Below are 20,823 nucleotides of genomic sequence, written 5' to 3'. Positions count from 1 at the left end.
GTTAACCTGTGTCACTAGGGTCCAAAGAAATTGAAGATGAAAGACTATTTACTCATTGGAGCAGATTAATCATTTTAGAACTAGATTGGGAAAATTTGGCATGAGTCATGGAAGCAATGCACAAGAGAAATCATTAAGCTTTGAATGTTTACTTCTTTTTTCTGAACAGTCCCTGTTGACTGAGAAATGCATGCTGTTAACTGTTAAGGCATTCTCTAGCTTTGCCAGTAAGCCATGGCGTTGTTTCCTTCTGCATCAGAGGAAGTTAAGGAAGGCATATATGTGACCTGTCTGGCTGTGTTCCTTAAAGTCAGTCTTCCAGTTTGTGACAAATTTGACATTTTGCCTGATTTAGATGTTATAGATCAGTCTTCTATAGGAATTGCACTAAGTCATGCCCCACACCCAAAGTGGTTAGAATTGTGGGCTGTGTTGGCATTAGGTAATATTAGATTTGAAAACAAGTAAGAATTCTACCAAAGGATTTAGGGACACTTCATTTCTCGTAGCATTTGCCTTTTTATTATGATATTTTTTATCATGCAGAAATAGACTAAAACCTGCTTCTTTCCTAAAACTAAGATAACCTTAGTTTTCTTCTCCATGCCATAAGAAAATAGCTAGAATGTGCCATTAGCAGAATTTCAAAGGAATCTACTGAAGTTCAGTGGGAACTTACTTCACATTAATATTTTCTTTGGATAGTAATGCCATGGTTGAATATGGGACAATCGTCCATGTATTTTTGTTTGGATTTAGAGAATTGAAAGGAGCTCATCAGAGATGGGACTTATGTCTGAATCACCATTTTTCTAGTCTTGTAAGCCAATAGAACCAAAAGCTGGAAGAAAAAGAAGAAGGAGAAAATAAAACAGATCATTTCAAATTCTTTTCTTTCTGCTTTATAGTTTGTTTGCTTACAGATTTCCAAGTCAGTCTGTATCTGAATTCAGGGATATGGCTGAAGGAAGATAGTCTGAGCCTGGAAAAGAAGAAATTCTTCTCTCTCTCTCTCTCCTTTCCTCCCTCTGTCTTTCTAATATATATAGACACACACACACACACACACACACTCACACTCAAATGTGATGTGAGTAGACAATTGATTTATCACAGACAACTGAGACTGTAGCATTTAAGCTTTGTAGTACTAGTAAAAAGGGGTTTTGGTTTGATTCTATTGATCAAGAAATATGTTTTGCCTTTCTTAATTAAAATATTTGAATTTGAATTTTATGTGAAGTTGCAGGTGACATCAAGGAGTCCACACATTATAAGACTTACATTTGTGGGCTTCCCTGGTGGCGCAGTGGTTGAGAGTCCGCCTGCCGATGCAGGGGACACGGGTTTGTGCCCTGGTCCGGGAAGATCCCACATGCCGCGGAGCGGCTGGGCCCGTGAGCCATGGCCGCTGAGCCTGCGCTTCCGGAGCCTGTGCTCCGCAACGCAAGGGACTTACATTTGTATAAGGCTTATGTGGATTTAGAAGTCAAAGCGGAATATTCTCTCAGATCAGTAGCTCTGACACAGAAGCCTTGCATGCTAAGAGAACACTGAATGCATGTCATAGAATAAGAGCTTTAAGTTGTGGGTTAGGCTCTAAAAATAACTCAAAGTGCCCAATACTTTCTGCCTTTTGCACAGCCTTACACAGTGGAGGATTTCCTAGGCTTATTTTATTAGATTGAGTAAGCAATACACCAAGTGCTAGCGTTACTTGTAATTGAAAGCTTTATTTGTCTGCAATTTAAGGTCATGCCTTTAGAATTAAATAACATGTACTGTTGCTGATCTGTGTAGCTGCTACTTTGTTATGAATAAGAAGATGCATTTTTAAAGTATTTTTCTGAAGTAACACAATAATTTTAACTGGTGGCATTTATCTTTCAAACTTGTGATTGAAATAACTTGAGCATAGGGGAATGGTTTTCTATATAATTTAATTAGCCAGTGATCTAATAAAAGTATATTTCCCTGAAGTAGACAACTCAAGGGCAAGATAAGTTATAAGTTATCAAGTAGATAACTCAATACAGATTATAGTGGATGGCCTCATCATTTTACCCAGATATACTGTGATAACAATTTGAATTGCAACTATCACTTTCAGAATGGAGATAGTTTAACCAGATCATGGTTGATTTTATTAATTTTTATTTTAAAATAATGCACCAATATTAAAAGAAATGTGAGGAAAAATATCCATGATCTCAAGTATCATTAAATTTTAATTTATAAATATACTTAATGCAAATTTTGTATTTTTTCACCATTATTGAAACAGGAGAGAGTATACTTAGAACTCAGAGGATTAATTGACCAGGGAACATGTCTAGAACAAGCTCTTAAAATGACCAGACATCATTCTTTTTACAATATCAGCAATTTATTATTCAGTAGCTTTATATTTTATTGCTAAAAACTGTTAAACCCTCCTATAATGCAAAAGCATTGATGTCAGAGGTGCAAATGTTTGTAAGCAGATCATAACACTACAAATAAGAAAAATAAATTTCTCCCACTGAAAAAAATACATGTAACCATGTCATTGCCAAAAATCATGGCTTTTAAATTAGTTGGAGATATTGCTATCAAGAATACAAATATATATCCCAAGAATTCAAGAGCTTCTATCATGTGAATGGAAGAGAAATAACTCACTACTTCCTAATACGTTTAAAAATATAGTGCTAATGTTACGTAACAATGTGGATAAGTCACGGAATCAATATAAGACGGTGTTGGTAGGGTCTCTTTCTTCTTGTGCACTTGAGAGTTAATATTCACTTTGCACAGCACTGTGCTATAGGGGAAATGCTGCATCATATATATATATATATATATATATATATATATATATTTTTTTTTTAAGAAATGTTATTTCTTTTGGCTCTCTCCATTTTGACCTCACACCCAACATTGCTGGCGGTCTTTACCACAAGTCTCCTTAGAAATGGCATGCACAATATTCCTACTGAATAATTCATTTAGCAAGCGCTCATTGAGTTGATTTCTACTTGTCTTCCTAGTGACATTATCACTTAATATGATCTGTAACAAAAAGTCACTATGTTTCATTCAACCAAGATAGGGACCTCTTCAAGAATGTTGTTTAAATGTTTTGGTTTGTAATAAATATATGAATCCAATAATTCTAGGGGATGTGTTTCAAGGAACAAAAAAATTTTAATTAATACTTAAAAAACTGGGATAATTCTATTTCAATTACTAATCAATATAAAGTTTGCTCCCAAAGTCTGGTGATGGTTGGTTATCATTCTTCAGCACTGTGAAATTGAGGGAGAACAGCTGTTTACTGCCCTGATTCTGTTCTTTTATATACAGATAAAGTAAAATCATGGCATATTCAAGAGAACACAGTATCTTTGGAATTGGCGACCTGTTTTACTGACACTTCTATGACTTCAGGCAGATTATGTTGTGCTGTATTCCTTGTCTTCAGGACTCTTTAATGCAACTTTCAATCTGATTGGCATTGCTATAGCTGATATAAGTAGTAAGTGTATTCAGTGACTGAAGAAGTAAATTGAACACACTGATGGAAATTTGGTAACCTAGCGCAGCTAAGCTCCTTCTCCACCTGGATTTCTAGTTCAACTACTTTGTTATCGCTCTGATTTTTAATAATTTAGCAATTTATGTGTGAGTTTTTGAGTCTCTAAATTCTATGTGTCAGATTTTGCTACGATTTTACCTACTTAACATATTCATATTTGCTTTCAAAAGATGAAGAGTTAATTCAGGTATTCAACAACGGAATATTTTGGCCTCCTAACTTAACAGAATTTTAGTTCATGTGATAGATGATGAACTGGACAACTTTTGTTGCCATGGTGGGTTACTAAGTGGCTTAGTTTGACTTTGAATATCCTATGTCAGGAGATCTAGGACACACTAGAAGAAACTTTTCTTTTCTTTCCTTTTGCCATAGCCCTTAACCCTGTCCCAAATTCAGAAGCAGTACAAACCAGGGTGTCAAAATAAATGCCTAGAAAGGATTTTAAGTAAACCTAGGGAAAGCTCAAAATATAATTTTTCTAAATGAAAATTCCTTGATGGAATAATCAAGTGATCTTATATATATTTTCATTTAACTTGGCTCAGAACGTTTTCCTCAAAAAAATAATCAATTTCAATGATACCTCAGCGAAGTGATGAATTAAATGAGTGAACATTCTGAATAATAAAAAATTAATCTATAAGGAGCAATTTGTTGGTAAATCATTACCTAAAATAAAAACAAGATAAGCCCTAATTAAATCAGAGCTCACAGTTAATTTATTTGTTTACTTTCAATAGGATTCAAATTATATGTTAGTTGGTAATATTTGGATTGTATAGTAAAGCACTATTAGTATACAGTCTCCTATTCATGGTATTATTGATGTACACTAAAATATGATAGGATCATTTTTAAAAGATGAAAAGAGAACAGCTACATAATAAAATAAATAGGACATATTGGGAATAGAAACCTTCCTGGATTTTTCACAAAACCCTCTAAGATTCTATCTTTCCTTTCTTTATGTCTGCTCTTTGCCTTATTTTAATTTACTATGTTAAATAGGGTTGAAATGTGAAATTTGGGCTGGTCAGTTAGTCTTTCACCCTCAATATTTTGCCTGAAATTATAAATATAATAGGTTTGTAAAGTTGAGATAAGTATCATACAGTGGTTAATAATATGGTCTCTAGAGCCCGACTGCCTGGGTTAAAAAAACTGAATACTCCACTTACAAACTTGTAACCCTGGGCAAGTCACTGTGTTCTCTGTTTCAATGTCAACATTTATCAAGTGATGATGAGAATTGTGTGATGATAAGACTATTCTGACTTAATATAATAATTGGTGCTTTGAACAATTTAGAGCCATGCATGTTGTTTTTATCATACTGTTTTTCAAGAATACGCTGTATGTGTGTTTTTATCACAGTCAATCTAAATTTCCTGCTTGCATCTTTTGTTTCTAGGACTGTAATGGTGGGTGGGGATGGTGAGGAGAGTAGGAGGGGATAAAAGACGATGGAGGTAATGGTATAAAATACCATTCCTCCACTTGGGATCCTTTCAACGACAGCCTCATAATCATGGTTGCCACCACATACCACTGTGAGGGCTGGATTGGCTCTTGTACACACAAGAGGAAAAAAAAAAGAGGAAATTCAGCATCTGAAGAGAATGATACTGGTCTCATGAAATAACAGAGAAGATCCCTCCACCTAATCACTCTCCCCCCATAGGAAAAGCCTGTATTGCATGAATCTTTCTATTTTTTTCATAACCCCCTAAGGTATTCTACTATCCTCTTTCTTTTACCATTTCACAAAGACCTGATATACTAAATTCTATAGGTTTTATCTCCTCAAGATTATCTCTTGTTGTTTTATACTTTATACTTTTATGCTATTTTAGCTCTCATTTCACCTCCCTTAAACTTGTAATAGCTCTTAAACTGACTTCTGTATCTATTGTTAAGTCTACCGTCCACACTAGGACTTCTCAACCTCACCACCGATGGCATTTTGGGCCAGATAATTCTTTGCTGTGGGAGAACTTTGCTGTGAATTGTAGGACATTTAGCAGCTTCACTAGCGTCTACCCACTAGATGTTAATAGCTCCTCCCCCAGTTGTAAAAACCAGAAAGGTCTCTCTGTGTTGCCACATGTCCACTAGGCAGCAAAATCATCCTCAGTGGAGAACCACTGTGCCTCAATGCTTCTTGATCAGTCTTCCTAAAGTATTGTTCAAATCATACCATGCCCTGTCGAAAAACTCAGAGGCTTCTCGTATCATACTGAAAAAAATGTTCTGAACCCTTCAGATCTGGCCATCACTGGGTTTCCTAGTGTATTCCTTAGTCTCTTACATATTGTCACTACAATTTAGACTGGCTGATCCATGAAAAATTCTTCCGATAGATGATAGATAGATAGATAGATAGATGATGAATTTTCTGGGTTTGATGACTGTCCTCAACCAGAGTTTTCTCCCAAGTACCCTGTCCCACTTCCAGCATCATCTTTCCAGATTTTTTCCTGCTTAAAACATGGTCTTGCTCAAATTTCTTCACATAGTAACTTAGTTTAAACCCCTGTTGGAATTGAGAGGGGTGTTTGATATATATATGCGTATATGTGTGTGTGTGTGTGTGTGTGTGTGTATAGTCACTGTAATTTAAAACCATATGGTATCAGCATAGAAATAGTCTAACAGGTCAATGGAGCAAAATATTGAGCCCAGAAACAAATACCAATGATATACGTAGACAATATATAACAAAGGAGGCATTTTTCTGTCCGTGGAGATCAGGTTGTTCATTAGTGTGCTGTCTCAAGAGAGAATCCTTTTAGAATGAAAGAAAATGTGAACTTCATTCCATATACCAATGGAAATCACTTAAGTAAAAGATGTAACCATAAGTAAATATAAAAATAACAATTTCAAGAAAAACATTTAGGACATATGAATAATGTCAGATTTAGGGAGTTTTTGAAAACAATACAGGAAATCCAGTAGCTGTCAAGGAAATTACAATTTATTTTTCTACATAAAATGACATGTTTGTATAGCTAAGAGTAAATAGGCATAAATATTTAAATCACATAGTTAAAGAATGGATATCAAGGCTTCAAAATATTACAGTATTACAAAATAATAAGGAGAAATAAGAATTTCATCAGAAATGAGTTCTAGTTGGTTAATAAGTATATGAACATCTTCTCAAATTCCCTAGTCAGGGAAATGCAAGTAAGGGTAACAATGGGTAACTATTTCTCACTATAGAAAGTGACGCAGTATATTTTTTCTTGTTTTTGGAAAAGTTACAGTCTTTTGAAAAATCTGGTAATATATTTTAAAATCAAATTGAAAACTTTACATTCTGACCCAATAAACATTTTCCTGGGACTCTGATTGATAGATGTAAGGGCTATATGTATTAGTTGTTTACTACAGAATAGATTGTAGTGGAAAAAAACTAGAAAACAATAGGCAAATGGATGAATTAACTATGGCATCAACAATTATATGAAGACTAGATTTTTGGAGGGATATTTCTGTGATAAAAGCAATATGAAGAAAAAATATATGATATAATCCATTTTTATAGGGAAGAAAACCAGAATCCCAGAATGTGTGTGTCTGTGTGTGTGTCTGTGTGTGTGTGTGTGTGCGTGTGCGTGTAATTATATCAGCATGGGAAAAGGTACAGAGAAATCTATACCTGATTTTTAGGTGGAGAGAAAGGGAGAGAAATATGGATAAAACAAGAGTAGAAAAGTTTTCCGTGATTTGAAAGGATCAGGAAGCATGTATGATATAAATTTATTTTAACTCGTTTAAGAGAGTATGCCTGCTGAGTGTGCCTAAGGAGATAAATGAACATAAATGCACATTCTTATTTAAAATAGTTTGGCTGCTATCTAACTGCATTATTTTGTGAAATAATACTCCAGCTCCACATGCTCCTTCCCCTCACAACTAAACAATATGAACAGAATTAAAGTGCAATCTCCACTGGACATCCCATTGGACTTTTGAATGATTTGCATTATATCTAATTTCATCAACATGAACAACATGCTTTTTCTATACCCCTGTATAAAGGAAGGAACTCTTGCATTAGATTTAACATCATAATCAAAATTTATTTATTCACTCTTTCTTTTGACAATAATAAAAGTGTTGAGTGTCTCCACTGAATCACGTAGTTTAAACTCTAGAACATGATCAACGTGTCATGGCCGTGCCCTAATCTATGAGGAGATGCAGGCACGTGAGAAGATCATCATATAGGGATAGAAGTCACCATGACATGTGAATACCTGGAGTTCTCTAGGAGCCCCAAAGAGATTTAAAGCCAGAAAGAAATTAATCAAGCTTGTTTTCTTTCTACCCATTCTTTGAATGGATCATAGGGATAAAAGACTTTTTGTTTACTTTATAGTATGGTTTGTAATGAATCCAATTTTAGTATTATCAGTATGTTATTGAGTTGGATTTCAAGAATGAAATATCATTTTAAATAACATGTACATTCAAAATTTTTATAGAACACATTGCTTGTTAATTAAGTATTCCACTTCTTGTTCATGGAACATCTAGAATTTGGGGAACCTTAAGTGTATTCCTGAGAGTAATTATATATATATACATATGAACTCTGTTCATTTCCCAAAATTAAAACTGTGCATGGGTTCATTATACAATTTGCATTGTGTAGTATAATATACAAATAATTTTCATTTTTTAAAATTAAATTTTATTTTATAGTTCTCTCTCTCTGGATAGTTTACTGTGGCAGCATGCCTTTATTATATAAAAAAATAAAATAAATTTCACTTTAAGAACCTTAACTCTTTCAACTAAAAGAGACTAGTTAGTTTTCATTTGTCAGCAGCCATATACTGTTCCAAAGTTTATGAGGTTGGGTTTTTTTTTTTTGCGGTACGCAGGCCTCTGATTGTTGTGGCCTCTCCCGTTGCAGAGTACAGGCTCCAGACGCGCAGACTCAGCAGCCATGGCTCACGGGCCCAGCCGCTCCGTGGCATGTGGGATCTTCCGGGGCCCGGGCACGAACCCGCATCAGCAGGCGGACTCTCAACCACTGTGCCACCAGGGAAGCCCTGAGGTTGGGTTTTTAAACCTTATCATGTTCTATTTTAATCTATAAATTTGATTTTAGAAAGCCCTATTAAAACAATGAACAAAAATATCCACATAGATTCAATATATTTCTTAAATTTATGATAATTTAAGAGTTAATTTGACAAAGGCAGGGATGGCTTCATGGGTATGTGGTGTATGACCTGGCTGTTGCAAAGGGACCTACTTTGGGAAGGACCCTGTGCTTGGATTACAGCTCTGCTACAGCCATCTTGAAATTCATGATAATGTTATCTTTGAATTTATGTTTTGTATGTGAAGTCCACTGGGACAACAAAGCATGAATATGAGCATCGGAGCTGCAAGGTGGCAGCTGTGCATACACAGGTGCAGGCCTGAGGGCACAGCAGGAAGTACAGAAGCCAAGCAACGGGCCAGGCAGCAAGGCACACATAGCACGCCTCAGCAGTCTGGGATGCTATGCGTCCCCAGTGTGGCCAAGCCGGAACTGGGCTCAGGTTAGCAGTGGCCAAGGCAGCAGCAGTGTGACATAGGAGTGGCTTCCCATGCCAGCAAGGATAGGACCATGGTAAGGGCCACCTGCCTATCAGTCTCAGGAGCCCATCTCCAAAGAATCTACACAAATATTAAATCTCTTGCCTAAGTTCCAAGACAGAACCTGCAGAGCTCAAGCGATAAACTTTATCACTAAATTATTACAAAATAAAGGAGTTCACATGGCCATTGAAATAAAGGTTATCAGGGAGTTATTAAAATTCTTGAGTGTGAAATGTCCAGATCTGAAAAATCCTGCAACACTGCAAAGCAAATATACACAAGCCTAGAAATACAGATTACATTTACAGATCATCACATATAATGGAAAATAACACTATTTTCATATGAAATTTTAAATAAGCCAGTTATTAACAAGGAAGACAATTTTTAAATTAAATTTTCCTTGTAATTGAAAATATAGGGGCTTCCCTGGTGGCGCAGTGGTTGAGAGTCCGCCTGCCGATGCGGGGGACACGGGTTCGAGCCCCGGTCTGGGAAGATCCCACATGCCGCGGAGAGGCTGGGCCCGTGAGCCATGGCCACTGAGCCTGCGTGTCCAGAGCCTGTGCTCCGCAACGGGAGAGGCCACAGCAGTGAGAGGCCCGCGTACTGCAAAAAAAAAAGAAAAAAAAAAGAAAATACAGGAATAGAATACATAAACAGGCATTATGGATTATATAAAAATCATGAAACTACTTTTGGTTTCTTGTACGACCTGGGCAAGTTATGGGAAATGTCAGAGGAAATATTAAAATATCATTGCATACATGTACATTTAACATTAAATTCAGTATAAAAGCAGTGTAGGGCTTCCCTGGTGGCGCAGTGGTTGAGAATCTGCCTGCCAATGCAGGGGACACGGGTTCGAGCTCTGGTCTGGGAAGATCCCACATGCCGCGGAGCAACTGGGCCCGTGAGCCACAACTACTGAGCCTGCGCATCTGGAGCCTGTGCTCCGCAACAAGAGAGGCCGCGATAGTTAGAGGCACGCGCACCGCGATGAAGATTGGCCCCCGCTTGCCACAACTAGAGAAAGCCCTTGCACAGAACGAAGACCCAACACAGCCAAAATAAATAAATAAATAAAAATAAAAGCAGTGTAAAGGTTCTTTGTTGTGATGGAATTTTTCTGTACGTTGACGGTGATGATGAATACGGGAACCTACACGTAATATAATTGCATAAAACTAAATACACAAATGAGTACACATTTAGTGAAATATGAATGAGATCAGTGGATTGTATCCATGTCAATTTCCTGTTGTAACATTGCACTATAGTTTGCCAAGATGTCACCATTCAGGGAAACTGATGAAGGGTACATGAGATATTTCTCTATTATTTCTTACAATTTCCATGTTAATCTATAGTTATTTTAAAATAAAAACTGTAATTTAAAAAATCACATTCAGTTTCATGAATGTGATTTATATGAAGAGTTAATCCTAATTAAAAATTATTCCATGAGAATTATCAGCTCCAAATGTACTAAAATTTATACATTAAAATAATTTATCGGGGCTTCCCTGGTGGTGCAGTGGTTGAGAGTCCGCCTGCCGATGCAGGGGACACGCGTTCGTGCCCCGGTCCGGGAAGATCCCACATGCCGCGGAGCGGCTGGGCCCGTGAGCCAGGACCGCTGAGCCTGCGCGTCCGGAGCCTGTGCTCCGCAACGGGAGAGGCCACAACAGGGAGAGGCCCGCATACTGCAAAAAATAATAATAATAATAATTTATCAAAAATTTATCCTAATGTCCCAGGCTATAAAATACTCTTAATAGTTCCAGTAACAGTTGCATCAACAGAAAGATCTTCCTCAAAATTAAAAATGTATCAGAAATTATTTGTGATCTTGCATTAGCCAAAAGCAACATGTCATTTTCAATTTTATCACTGAAGATGAAATTATTAATTGTATGAGTTTTGATGACCTAAGGAATGAATTTGTCAGAAAATTACGCCAGAAAAATTGTATGATCAATCAAGATATCACAGTAGTATAGTATTACTTGTATTTTATATAATTATGACAGCAATATTTCACTTTTTGAAATGTGTAAATTTGTGTTGTTACTCAACCAGCACTATTTTCCTAAGTTTTATAAGTAATAAAATATTTTAAAGAAAAGTCTTTATATATTATTATCTTTAACAGTATCCTTTTTCCCTACATTTTGCACTAAAGCGCTTCAGATTTTTATTTTGCACTGAGTCTCATAAATTATGTACATCCTGGACTAGGGAGTTTGAGACAAATTGATCAAAAAAGTCCTTTAAATTTTATCAGACACTATATAAAACATATTGAACAGCTTATTTTTGTAGAATTGAGCTTAGAATAAAGTTTTGAAATGACATCAGAAATTGCATCTAATAACTGATCTCTGAAGTCAGGTTTTTTTTTCAGTGTCTGCCAAGATATTATTTTGCTTATGTTATTCTATTTTATTTTATTATTTTATAGAAAGCCAACAAGATTCATCCATAAACAACCCTGACATTTGAATTTCAATAAACATTACTCACATGACTCAGAGAAGACTTCAAGGAAGTCTTTTCATTTATCAGATCTGTATTTCCAAATTATGTTTATCTTTCATTTAAGACATATAGGACTAGGGACTACACAAGTCTACCATTTGGACTTTCAAAATCTAACATCATGGTTTTGATAAAAATTCCTATACTTAGGCCTATTTGCTTCACATCTATCTGCAGCATTTCTCAGCTTGCAAATATATTGCTAGAGAATGACCAAATTTCCTGGAAACTTTAAAATGAGCTAATCAGCGTTCATTCATTATCCCAAAAGGAATGTTTAGTTTTTAAAATAACACATCAAAAACTGACTAGGATTGTGTATTATAACAGTAGACTATTCCTATTTCATTTTTCTGGGTAAGCGTTGAAAAACATCATCATGTGATTAGCTACTGGGGAGAAGTACCTGTGTAAATGCTCCATTACGAGAATGTTATAATGCTTCTGTGTACGGGTCATACTTTCTCATGGTTTTTCTTCTGTTATCCTAATGGTTCAGTCTACTTCCTCTTTTCTGTTGCAGAATGACTCTTGGGGAAAGCAGTATTCATACGCACTCTTCAAAGCGATGAGTCACATGCTGTGCATCGGGTACGGAGCCCAGGCCCCGGTGAGCATGTCTGACCTCTGGATCACCATGCTGAGCATGATCGTGGGAGCTACCTGCTACGCCATGTTTGTTGGCCACGCCACAGCTCTAATCCAGTCTTTGGATTCTTCAAGGCGGCAATATCAAGAGAAGGTAATTTGTTTTATCTCTAATACGTTCAATCAGCTAGTTTGTAAACTTAATTGTGTTCAGATAACTAAACTATGCCCTCTATCAAAACTACAATGAGATAAAATGTTTAAAGGAGGAAAACACAATCTGTTTCCATATTTTGAAGTGTCTTCAAGGTGGTCCTCGTAGCTTTTGTTTCCAATTTCTCTCTTAAATAATACATATTTTTTTAAAAAATCTGCATTTTCATTCACAGAAAAAAATAGTTACCTGTTTCAAAATGTATGAAACTAATTTAAGGTATTATCATTGTTCATGTTCTATAATTTTTCAACAGTTAAGATAATATAAAGACTTTTCTTATACAGTTAGAAAAATATGTTGTTAGCTGATTAAATGCAGACAGGCAGCCATTGCACGTCTCTCTGTGCCTCTCTGCATGTTACAATCATAATTTATATTAAGTCCATATGCATAGCTGAACATATGTTGCCCTTGTAGCTAGATAAGTCACCACACACCCTCTTTAAAATGCATATTAACAGCTGCTATCATACATTCACATGCACAATATGTTAATTTAAATGATTGGTGCTCTAAACTTTTCTCAAAAGAGAGACAAAAAGTAAATTCGTTCACTGATTTATTCATCGGATTTTTTTAATATGCTGAATTACTTTGGTTGGGACTAGACCTTGGATAATCAGCCAGTACTTATATTCTTCACCAAATATCAGTAACTTTCTGACAGATAAGAATGTGGGGTTTTTTTTTGTTGTTTTTTTGTTTTGGTTTGGTTTGGTTTGGTTTGGGGTTTTTTTTTGCGGTACGCGGACCTCTCCCTGTTGTGGCCTCTCCCGTTGCGGAGCCCAGGCTCCGGACGCGCAGGCTCAGCGGCCGTGGCTCACAGGCCCAGCCGCTCCACGGCATGTGGGATCCTTCCGGACCGGGGCACGAACCTGTGTCTCCTGCATCAGCAAGCGGACTCTCAACCACTGCGCCACCAGGGAAGCCCAATAAGAATGTTTTATAACTGAAGGAAGACTTTCTAATGTGGGAGCTCTGTTGAACATGACAGAATATATAATATGCACCTTGCCAAAGAACATATCTGAAAGTAATGGTTAAAATAGTTCTAGAATACGTCTCTTGGTGAGTGATAACAGCTTAGACTCATAATTACTCACAAAACAGCCAAAGATCTTTCATTTGTGGCTTCATTTACAGAAGTTTTCAACACTTTAGTCACACAATAGGAAAAAAGGGAACCTAGATACTTTATTTACCTTGAATTTAATTACGCTGCCACCAACTATTACAGTGAGCAAGCTGATGTTTTATTACTGAAGTAATGAAAAGATGAACCACCAAAATAGCTTCAAGGTTCATTTTAAAATAAAGCTTCCAATGAAAGTGCAAAGAACAAAGCACATAGTAAGGGGAAAGAAACTTCATACAATGGTGATTTTTAGTAAAAATTATATGCTCAATAGAATTTGGGCTAAATTTATGGGAATTTGAGATAAGACTACATATATGTTTCTGTTACACTATTTCTTTTTCCCTTTCAGTGGATATTGCTTTTCATAAAAATGCTCTTTCCCACTTCCTTTTTGCCTACATCATTGCTACACATTTTCTTAACAATAAACAAATCTTGGGCTTCCCTGGTAGTGCAGTGGTTGAGAGTCCGCCTGCCGATGCAGGGGACACGGGTTCGTGCCCCGGTCCGGGAAGATCCCACATGCCACGGAGCGGCTGGGCCCGTGAGCCATGGCCGCTGAGCCTGCGCGTCCGGAGCCCGTGCTCCGCAACGGGAGAAGCCGCAACAGTGAGAGGCCCACATAACGCTAAAAAAATAAAATAAAATAAAATAAACACATCTTTAATTTCTAGGACTGCGTTTATTAGCATTGTATTGCCTATTAAGTCAATTCACCATTTTTATGTTCTTAGACCTGCTCTATAAGCCACGTTTAACTTGGCAACCCAATCTATTCAACTATGTAGTCATAAACATTTACATGCAAATATGTTATGATGTTCTTCATAATTCAAGTCATCAAATTCTTGATCTTACATGTGCTTAATAGAGGGCAAGGATACTGGGGTAACTTTTTGTTACTTTCTGACATTTGAAGCAATTTAGTCAGGAATAGCTGATTAAAGAAATATAATTTTTTTTGGTCTTCAAACCAAGATCTGTCAAGAAGTTTGGTTCTAGAATACCGTTCCCATTTTCTACTCAGCATAATTTAGGTCTTAAAGACATTGTGTTACTTTTTTAAATGTATACTTTTATGAACAATAAATGTCTTATTTTCAATTCAGTCTTATAGAATTGTTCTGCATAATGTATGATTGGCTTGCAGTTTCCTTTGTGATTTGGCCACTTTGGGTTTTTTTTAAGATAAAATACTCATAACACAGAATTCACCAGTAACTGTTTTAAAGTGTACAGTTCAATGGCGTTCAGTCCATTCATAATGTTGTGCAACCAGCACCACTATCTAGTTGTAAGACACTTTCATCCTTTAAGCATTAAGCAGTCACTCCCCATTTTCCCCTCCCCTATCCCAAGGCAACTACTAGTCGGCTTTCTTTCTATTGATTTCCCTATTCTATATACTTCATATAAATACAATCATATAATATGTGACCTTTTAAAATATTTTTGCGGCTCATCCAGTTTGTATCATGTATCAGTGCTTCATTCCTTTTTACGGCTGATTAATGTTCCATTAATTAGTTAGTTAATGTTTTGTTTATCCATTTATGAGTTGATGGATTTTGAGTTGTTTCTACCTTTGGCTACTGTGAATAGTGCTGCTGTTAACATTCGTGTACAAGTATTTATTTGAGTACCTATTTTCATTCCTTTAGGTGTATACCTAGGAGTGGAATTGCTGAGTCATATAATAATTCTAGGTTTAACTTTTTGAGGAACTGATGAATTATTTTTGTAGTTAGTATTTGTCTTTAGGTATTGGAACCATCTGCCATGGATGTCTGCAAAATTAATAGTGATACTACTTTCACTGCCGTGTATCCAGTAACATATTTTTGATGCAAAAGAAGTGAGCTGTAACCAATAGCTATTATAGTAGCCTTTCAGAATGTGTTGATCTTCAACCACCTAATCCGGCTCCAGAATTCATTCCTCTCCATCACTTACCATATTCTTTGTCTCAGGTGAACATATTTTTAAGTCTAGTCTGCTACAAGTCACCTAGTCCACTATTTTAGTTTAGAATCTCAGAGTCATTTAATTCTTCCTTCCCAGGGAACATCTCTTCAATCTGGATCCCCCAAGTTTAAGTAGTTCTATCATCCCGAGCAGTAGAATAAGGTCCTCTGATTATGAGATCCTAATCTACACAATATACCAATGCTGATAATCTGACAGGGTTATACTGTCGATCATCCTCATTGTTATTACTTTCTCTCTTGACCAAAAAAATGTGTGATGATCTTTATATTGTCACATTGCAGGTTAAACTTGGACTTGAAGCACAAAGTATGCTGCTCATTTCATGAGCTATCACATTTTGTATTCTTTTACATTTCAGACAGCTATGTTTCCCCCTTCTCTTAGGTATAGACTTTATGGTGTAAAATGCATAGTATTTAAAACGTGCCTCCCCTGATGCTCTGCTCTGGATTACCAGCAGTCTGCATAGTTTCTGTTACTGGTTACTGAACAAGCTCAACTTTGAAATATCCAAACACAGTGGTTTGGTTTTGTTTTGTTATTTTTATCTCCAGTTACTGTTTTTATTTAGTGAGGTTCATCTTTCCTGGGCAAATTAAATCTTTCCGCATCCCCACCCAGGACTTTGTGGGGCTGGAAGAGCCAGGAGTGAGAAAGCTGGGCTTGCCCTGTAGGCTCACTTCTCTCTTCTATTATAAGCCTACTAGGAGCTGCTGTTATGTCTTCTCATCAAGGTGGAAGATAGCAGTGAGGAGGAAAGGGAAGGGAAGAGGCAATTTGGATGCACGTGCTAGAGCTGTTAAACTAGTGTCCCTGGGTGGGTCTGGCAGATAAGTAAAACTGGCACTTTCTTTGAGAGATCCTTTGGGCATTTTAGGTGAGCCCCACTGAGTCCCTGCACTTCCCTAGAAGAGGCCCTGAGAGTTTGGCAGTCATCTGCAGCCTCTTTCTGCTGAGGGCTCCTTGCTCTGCCAGTGGGCACTCTTGGACGGGACTGAAGATGTAATGCTGGCCCTCCTATATCACTCAGGTCTGGTCCACAGAGAAGCCCTCATGCATCCCTCTCTTAGCCCATCTCTCAGCACTGCTGCCTCCTCCACCAAAGCAATGAGGAGCCTGTGTCTAGCCTTCTTCGGTTCCTTGGCAGGAGTCAGGCCCCAGTGTCCACAGGCTATTTACATGTTTTTGGAGGTGATCAGACCCCAGACTCACGTCTCTCAACTAGTGAACTTACTTCAAAAATCCCCAAGTGATTTTCTTGAAGCTCCCCCAACAGGTCAAGTGTTAGAAGATAGCCTCCCCTGTCCCAAAGCAGGCTGGGAAAGGGACTCAGAGAAGAGCAATCATTCTCCTCAAAGAAATCGGTTCCCCATCGTCAGGAAAATTCTCTCTACTCTCTGACCTCTGTAGACCTGCAGAAGTCTTGATCCTTGGATCCTCGTTTACAATTGTAAATCCATGTAGGAGAAGGAGCCTCAGAATATCTATCAGATATTCTGATATCGCAGATGAGCAGTTCAGTGAACATGAGGAAGGAAGAGTAAGTCCTAGTCTAGCAGCTTTTTAGACCTTTTTTTAAATCTCAGCTCTTCTCAAAGCCTCTTCCACAGATAATGGAAATAAATCATAAACATACACATATGTATACATATATACTACACATGTATATATATGGTTTATTGTTGAATTACGTATATAATTGTTTCCTGGTCAACTGAGTTTGGAAATGTTGATTGAAACAATGAATTGAAAAGGTTTTTTGCTATAAGTTTGTGTGCCCTGAGCATTGAACATTTTGTCTCTTCCCTCTATGCCAAACCCCCATGTATTTTTTTTTTTTTTTGCGGTACGCGGGCCTCTCACTGTTGTGGCCTCTCCCGTTGCGGAGCACAGGCTCCAGACGCGCAGGCTCAGCGGCCATGGCTCACGGGCCTAGCCGCTCCGCGGCATGTGGGATCCTCCCAGACCGGGGCACAAACCCGTGTCCCCTGCATCGGCAGGCAGACTCTCAACCACTGCGCCACCAGGGAAGCCCCCCTCCCATGTATTTTAAGTGATTAATGTACACTTTGGGAAACACCTATCTAGACATACTGCTCACAGTGACCATTCCTTTTTTTTAAACTGACCTTGGGTAGTTACTACCTTCTCTAGATATATCCACAGTTCATCTAGTCTTGAAATGAAACTGCTTTAGATCACTGTGTCTTTATACTGTTGTATCTTAGTCCTTACACTTGGGCACCCCTGGGAAGCCTACTATTATATCTAAATTTGACAGTCTCTTTCCTGTCCAATAATTATAGTAATAGCAGCTTTTAGGTGTGCAATTTTCCTTCTGTAATAAGCAAGAATTTTAACACAAAACACATTATGAATTTAGAGTAAGAAGTTTTCAACTCACCTTGGTGTACCTGATGTACATGAATGATTTTTAGTGTGAAATTTGAACATGACAGATATTTAATTGTATGAGGAAATTATCAAATTGAAATAACTTTATACACTGAATAGCTTCTGAATCCAGGAAGCAGAGTGTATATAAACCTAAGGCAGGTGCAGGAATGATTTGTTTAAATAGACTGTGCTTTCTAGTGATAGAGCACAAGGCAGTGAGCCAGTGCTGCCCTGGGCTTCAAATATTGATTATGTTGCCTAAAATTGTAAAAACTACTGATTCTTCATTTAATAATGATAAGAAATTGAAATTCTAAAGTAATCCAAATGGACAAAATTTTATCATGTTTGCAAGTGTTTATATGATGTCCATTAAAATCCCTTTGGAATAAGGAGGTACAGTTTAATGTAAGTAGTCTCTCAACCATACAGGTGAGTTATATGTAATCCTGCATGAACCATATTGAATTATACAATTTTATGTAATCATATGAAAAACACTATATCCTAAACCAAGTCAGTTCAGACAAATATTATTTTCTTGGTTTTAATTCATAATCCATAGATAACTTATTCTTTCCTTGTAAATGAAGGACTATAGTCAGGACTGCCACATAAATTTCATATTCCCCAGAAATATTTTTTTTTTTTTTTTTTTAATACATCATCTCCGTGTACAAGCAGGGCACCAGCCGCATCCGCCGTCCCCAGAAATATTTTTAATCAGTCTAATCTTCCAAATTTGTATAAGGCAAGGTTATGACCAGAGACAAAAGGCTGGACACTAAGACCTGCTCTCATTTTCAAGCTACTTAAATCTCATTTGCAAGAAAGCAAATTTCAGGTCATTTAAAATAAAGTGATTATGGCTAATATATATACTTTCATGGTAATATGCCCTTCAAAAAGAATTTGGTTGGAGGAGGAATGATGCCAAACCAACTTTTAAACTCTTATGGATCTCACGGCCGAATCTCTCTTCCAGCCACATAATTATTGTTCTCGCAACAAACCAAATGATTCTGACCTGCCTCCAGAACCTTTCATCCTCCCTCCTTACATATTTTAATCCCTTTTAGTGTTTACACAGGTTCTGCTCTTCCCTTTGGAAGACTGTGACACCTTCCCTGATTATCCCAAGCTATAATAATCTGTTTATTGTGTACATTCTATATGTTCAGAGGGAATATAACACCATGATGGGAAGACCTGTGTCTTTGTTATTGTGTATTTCAGCCACACACATAGAAGCCTCAGTGCTGCGATGCTCAGAGGGGACAGTGAGGATTAAGAATATTTGCAGGTGTCCAAACTTTTTTTTTTTTTTTTTTTTTGCGGTACGCGTGCCTCTCACCGTTGTGGCCTCTCCCATTGCGGAGCACAGGCTCCGGAGGCGCAGGCTCAGCGGCCATGGCTCACGGGCCCAGCCGCTCTGCGGCATGTGGGATCTTCCCGGACCGCGGCAGACTCTCAACCACTGCGCCACCAGGGAAGCCCACTGAGTGCATTCTTAGTGGGAAGAGGTGGCTCTAAAATCAATGTGCATTCAGCAAAATGTTTCATGGGTTTTCTTCATTATTAGTAAATGCCTTCTTCCTTCCTTTACAAATGAGAATGCCATAAGCAAAACTCCCACATGGTTCCTTAATTAGTTGGAAAGATTTCCAATTCGGCTATACTATATACTTTTGCTTCCCAGGAGCTGAACTTTACATACTCTGGTATGTTAAACTGGTAGTACTGCCAAACATTCTCAGGCCAGGGCAACCCTCAGACTGGGAATATCTGCGAGATTTTCTCATAGAAAAATAGCAGTGCCATAACCCTTGGGTTAGCTTCATGTGGCCACTTGAGCTGCTAACAAATTGGGCTCCTGGCAGAATAATGTGATCAGCTGGGAGAAGTGTTAGTACATTAACTGAGTACTGTTATAGGGATAGGTACAAGTAAAGATAGAGAGCTTGAGGCTGTTAATTTAACCAAGGAGAAAAACAGAATTTTGCCTATTGTAAATCTCTTTTACTAATGATTTTCAATTTTTGTATTTTAATATATCCCAGTGGTATCCCTTTCACTCGGTGATACTTTCCGTACCAAAACTCAGTGGTATATGCTGAAATTTCCTGCATCTTTGTTGTGGGTATTCATGGTTTCAGGACTGTATGAGTTGCTAAAGATTTGTCCACACCAATCCTTCTTTAGTTCTTAGCAGTTTACATTTATCATTGACAGCACATCTGATACCTGTTTCTAATGGCTCTAAAGTAGAGTTGTATTTTCTACTATTTTCTTTTATTGGTTGATGTATGGATATAATTTTTTAGAAATGCTTGAATTTTCATTTGAACGTCCTCCTTGAAGTTCTTTTTCAAGTGTTTTGCTGTATTGTATTTGTGTCCCTTATATGTCATAAGACATAAATACACTATTAAGCACTTTTACAGGGCAAAGCTTGTCACCAGGGATCCACTAATCTGACAAAAACCCGCAATGGACAAGAATCACTTCATGTACTTGAATTTGTTTAGTTAGATCACTGGGATCCATTGGAAATGGACCTTGAAGAATGTAGAGGAAATCAACAGGCAGAGATGATCACCACTGGAGAAATGCCCCAGAAAAGAGCCCTAATTGTGAGAAGATTCTTGGCTGACAGGAACAAAATGTGCAAAGGCCCAGAGGTGGCCATGTGTGGGGAATATTGAATTGTCTAGTTTGAGTGAAGTGAAAACTACCTTGCTGGGCAAAGTGTGAAATTAGTTTAGCTTA

At 37.4% G+C, this 20,823-nt stretch overlaps 1 protein-coding gene across 1 annotated transcript in view; it reads left to right on the top strand.

The window, feature by feature from the left end:
• Positions 1 to 20,823, top strand: part of HCN1 (hyperpolarization activated cyclic nucleotide gated potassium channel 1) — a 365,548-nt gene that overhangs the window by 242,850 nt on the left and 101,875 nt on the right. The window contains exon 4 of the mRNA XM_060146056.1: positions 12,249 to 12,467. Within this exon, the coding sequence (XP_060002039.1) occupies positions 12,249 to 12,467 (219 nt within the window). The remainder of the gene's footprint in view (positions 1 to 12,248; positions 12,468 to 20,823) is intronic.

This window comes from Lagenorhynchus albirostris, chromosome 3 (genome assembly GCF_949774975.1).
Source record: "Lagenorhynchus albirostris chromosome 3, mLagAlb1.1, whole genome shotgun sequence".
Taxonomy (NCBI): Eukaryota; Metazoa; Chordata; class Mammalia; order Artiodactyla; family Delphinidae; genus Lagenorhynchus; species Lagenorhynchus albirostris.
Note: the sequence above shows the minus strand (reverse complement) of the source record. Positions and strands in the feature narration are given on the sequence as shown.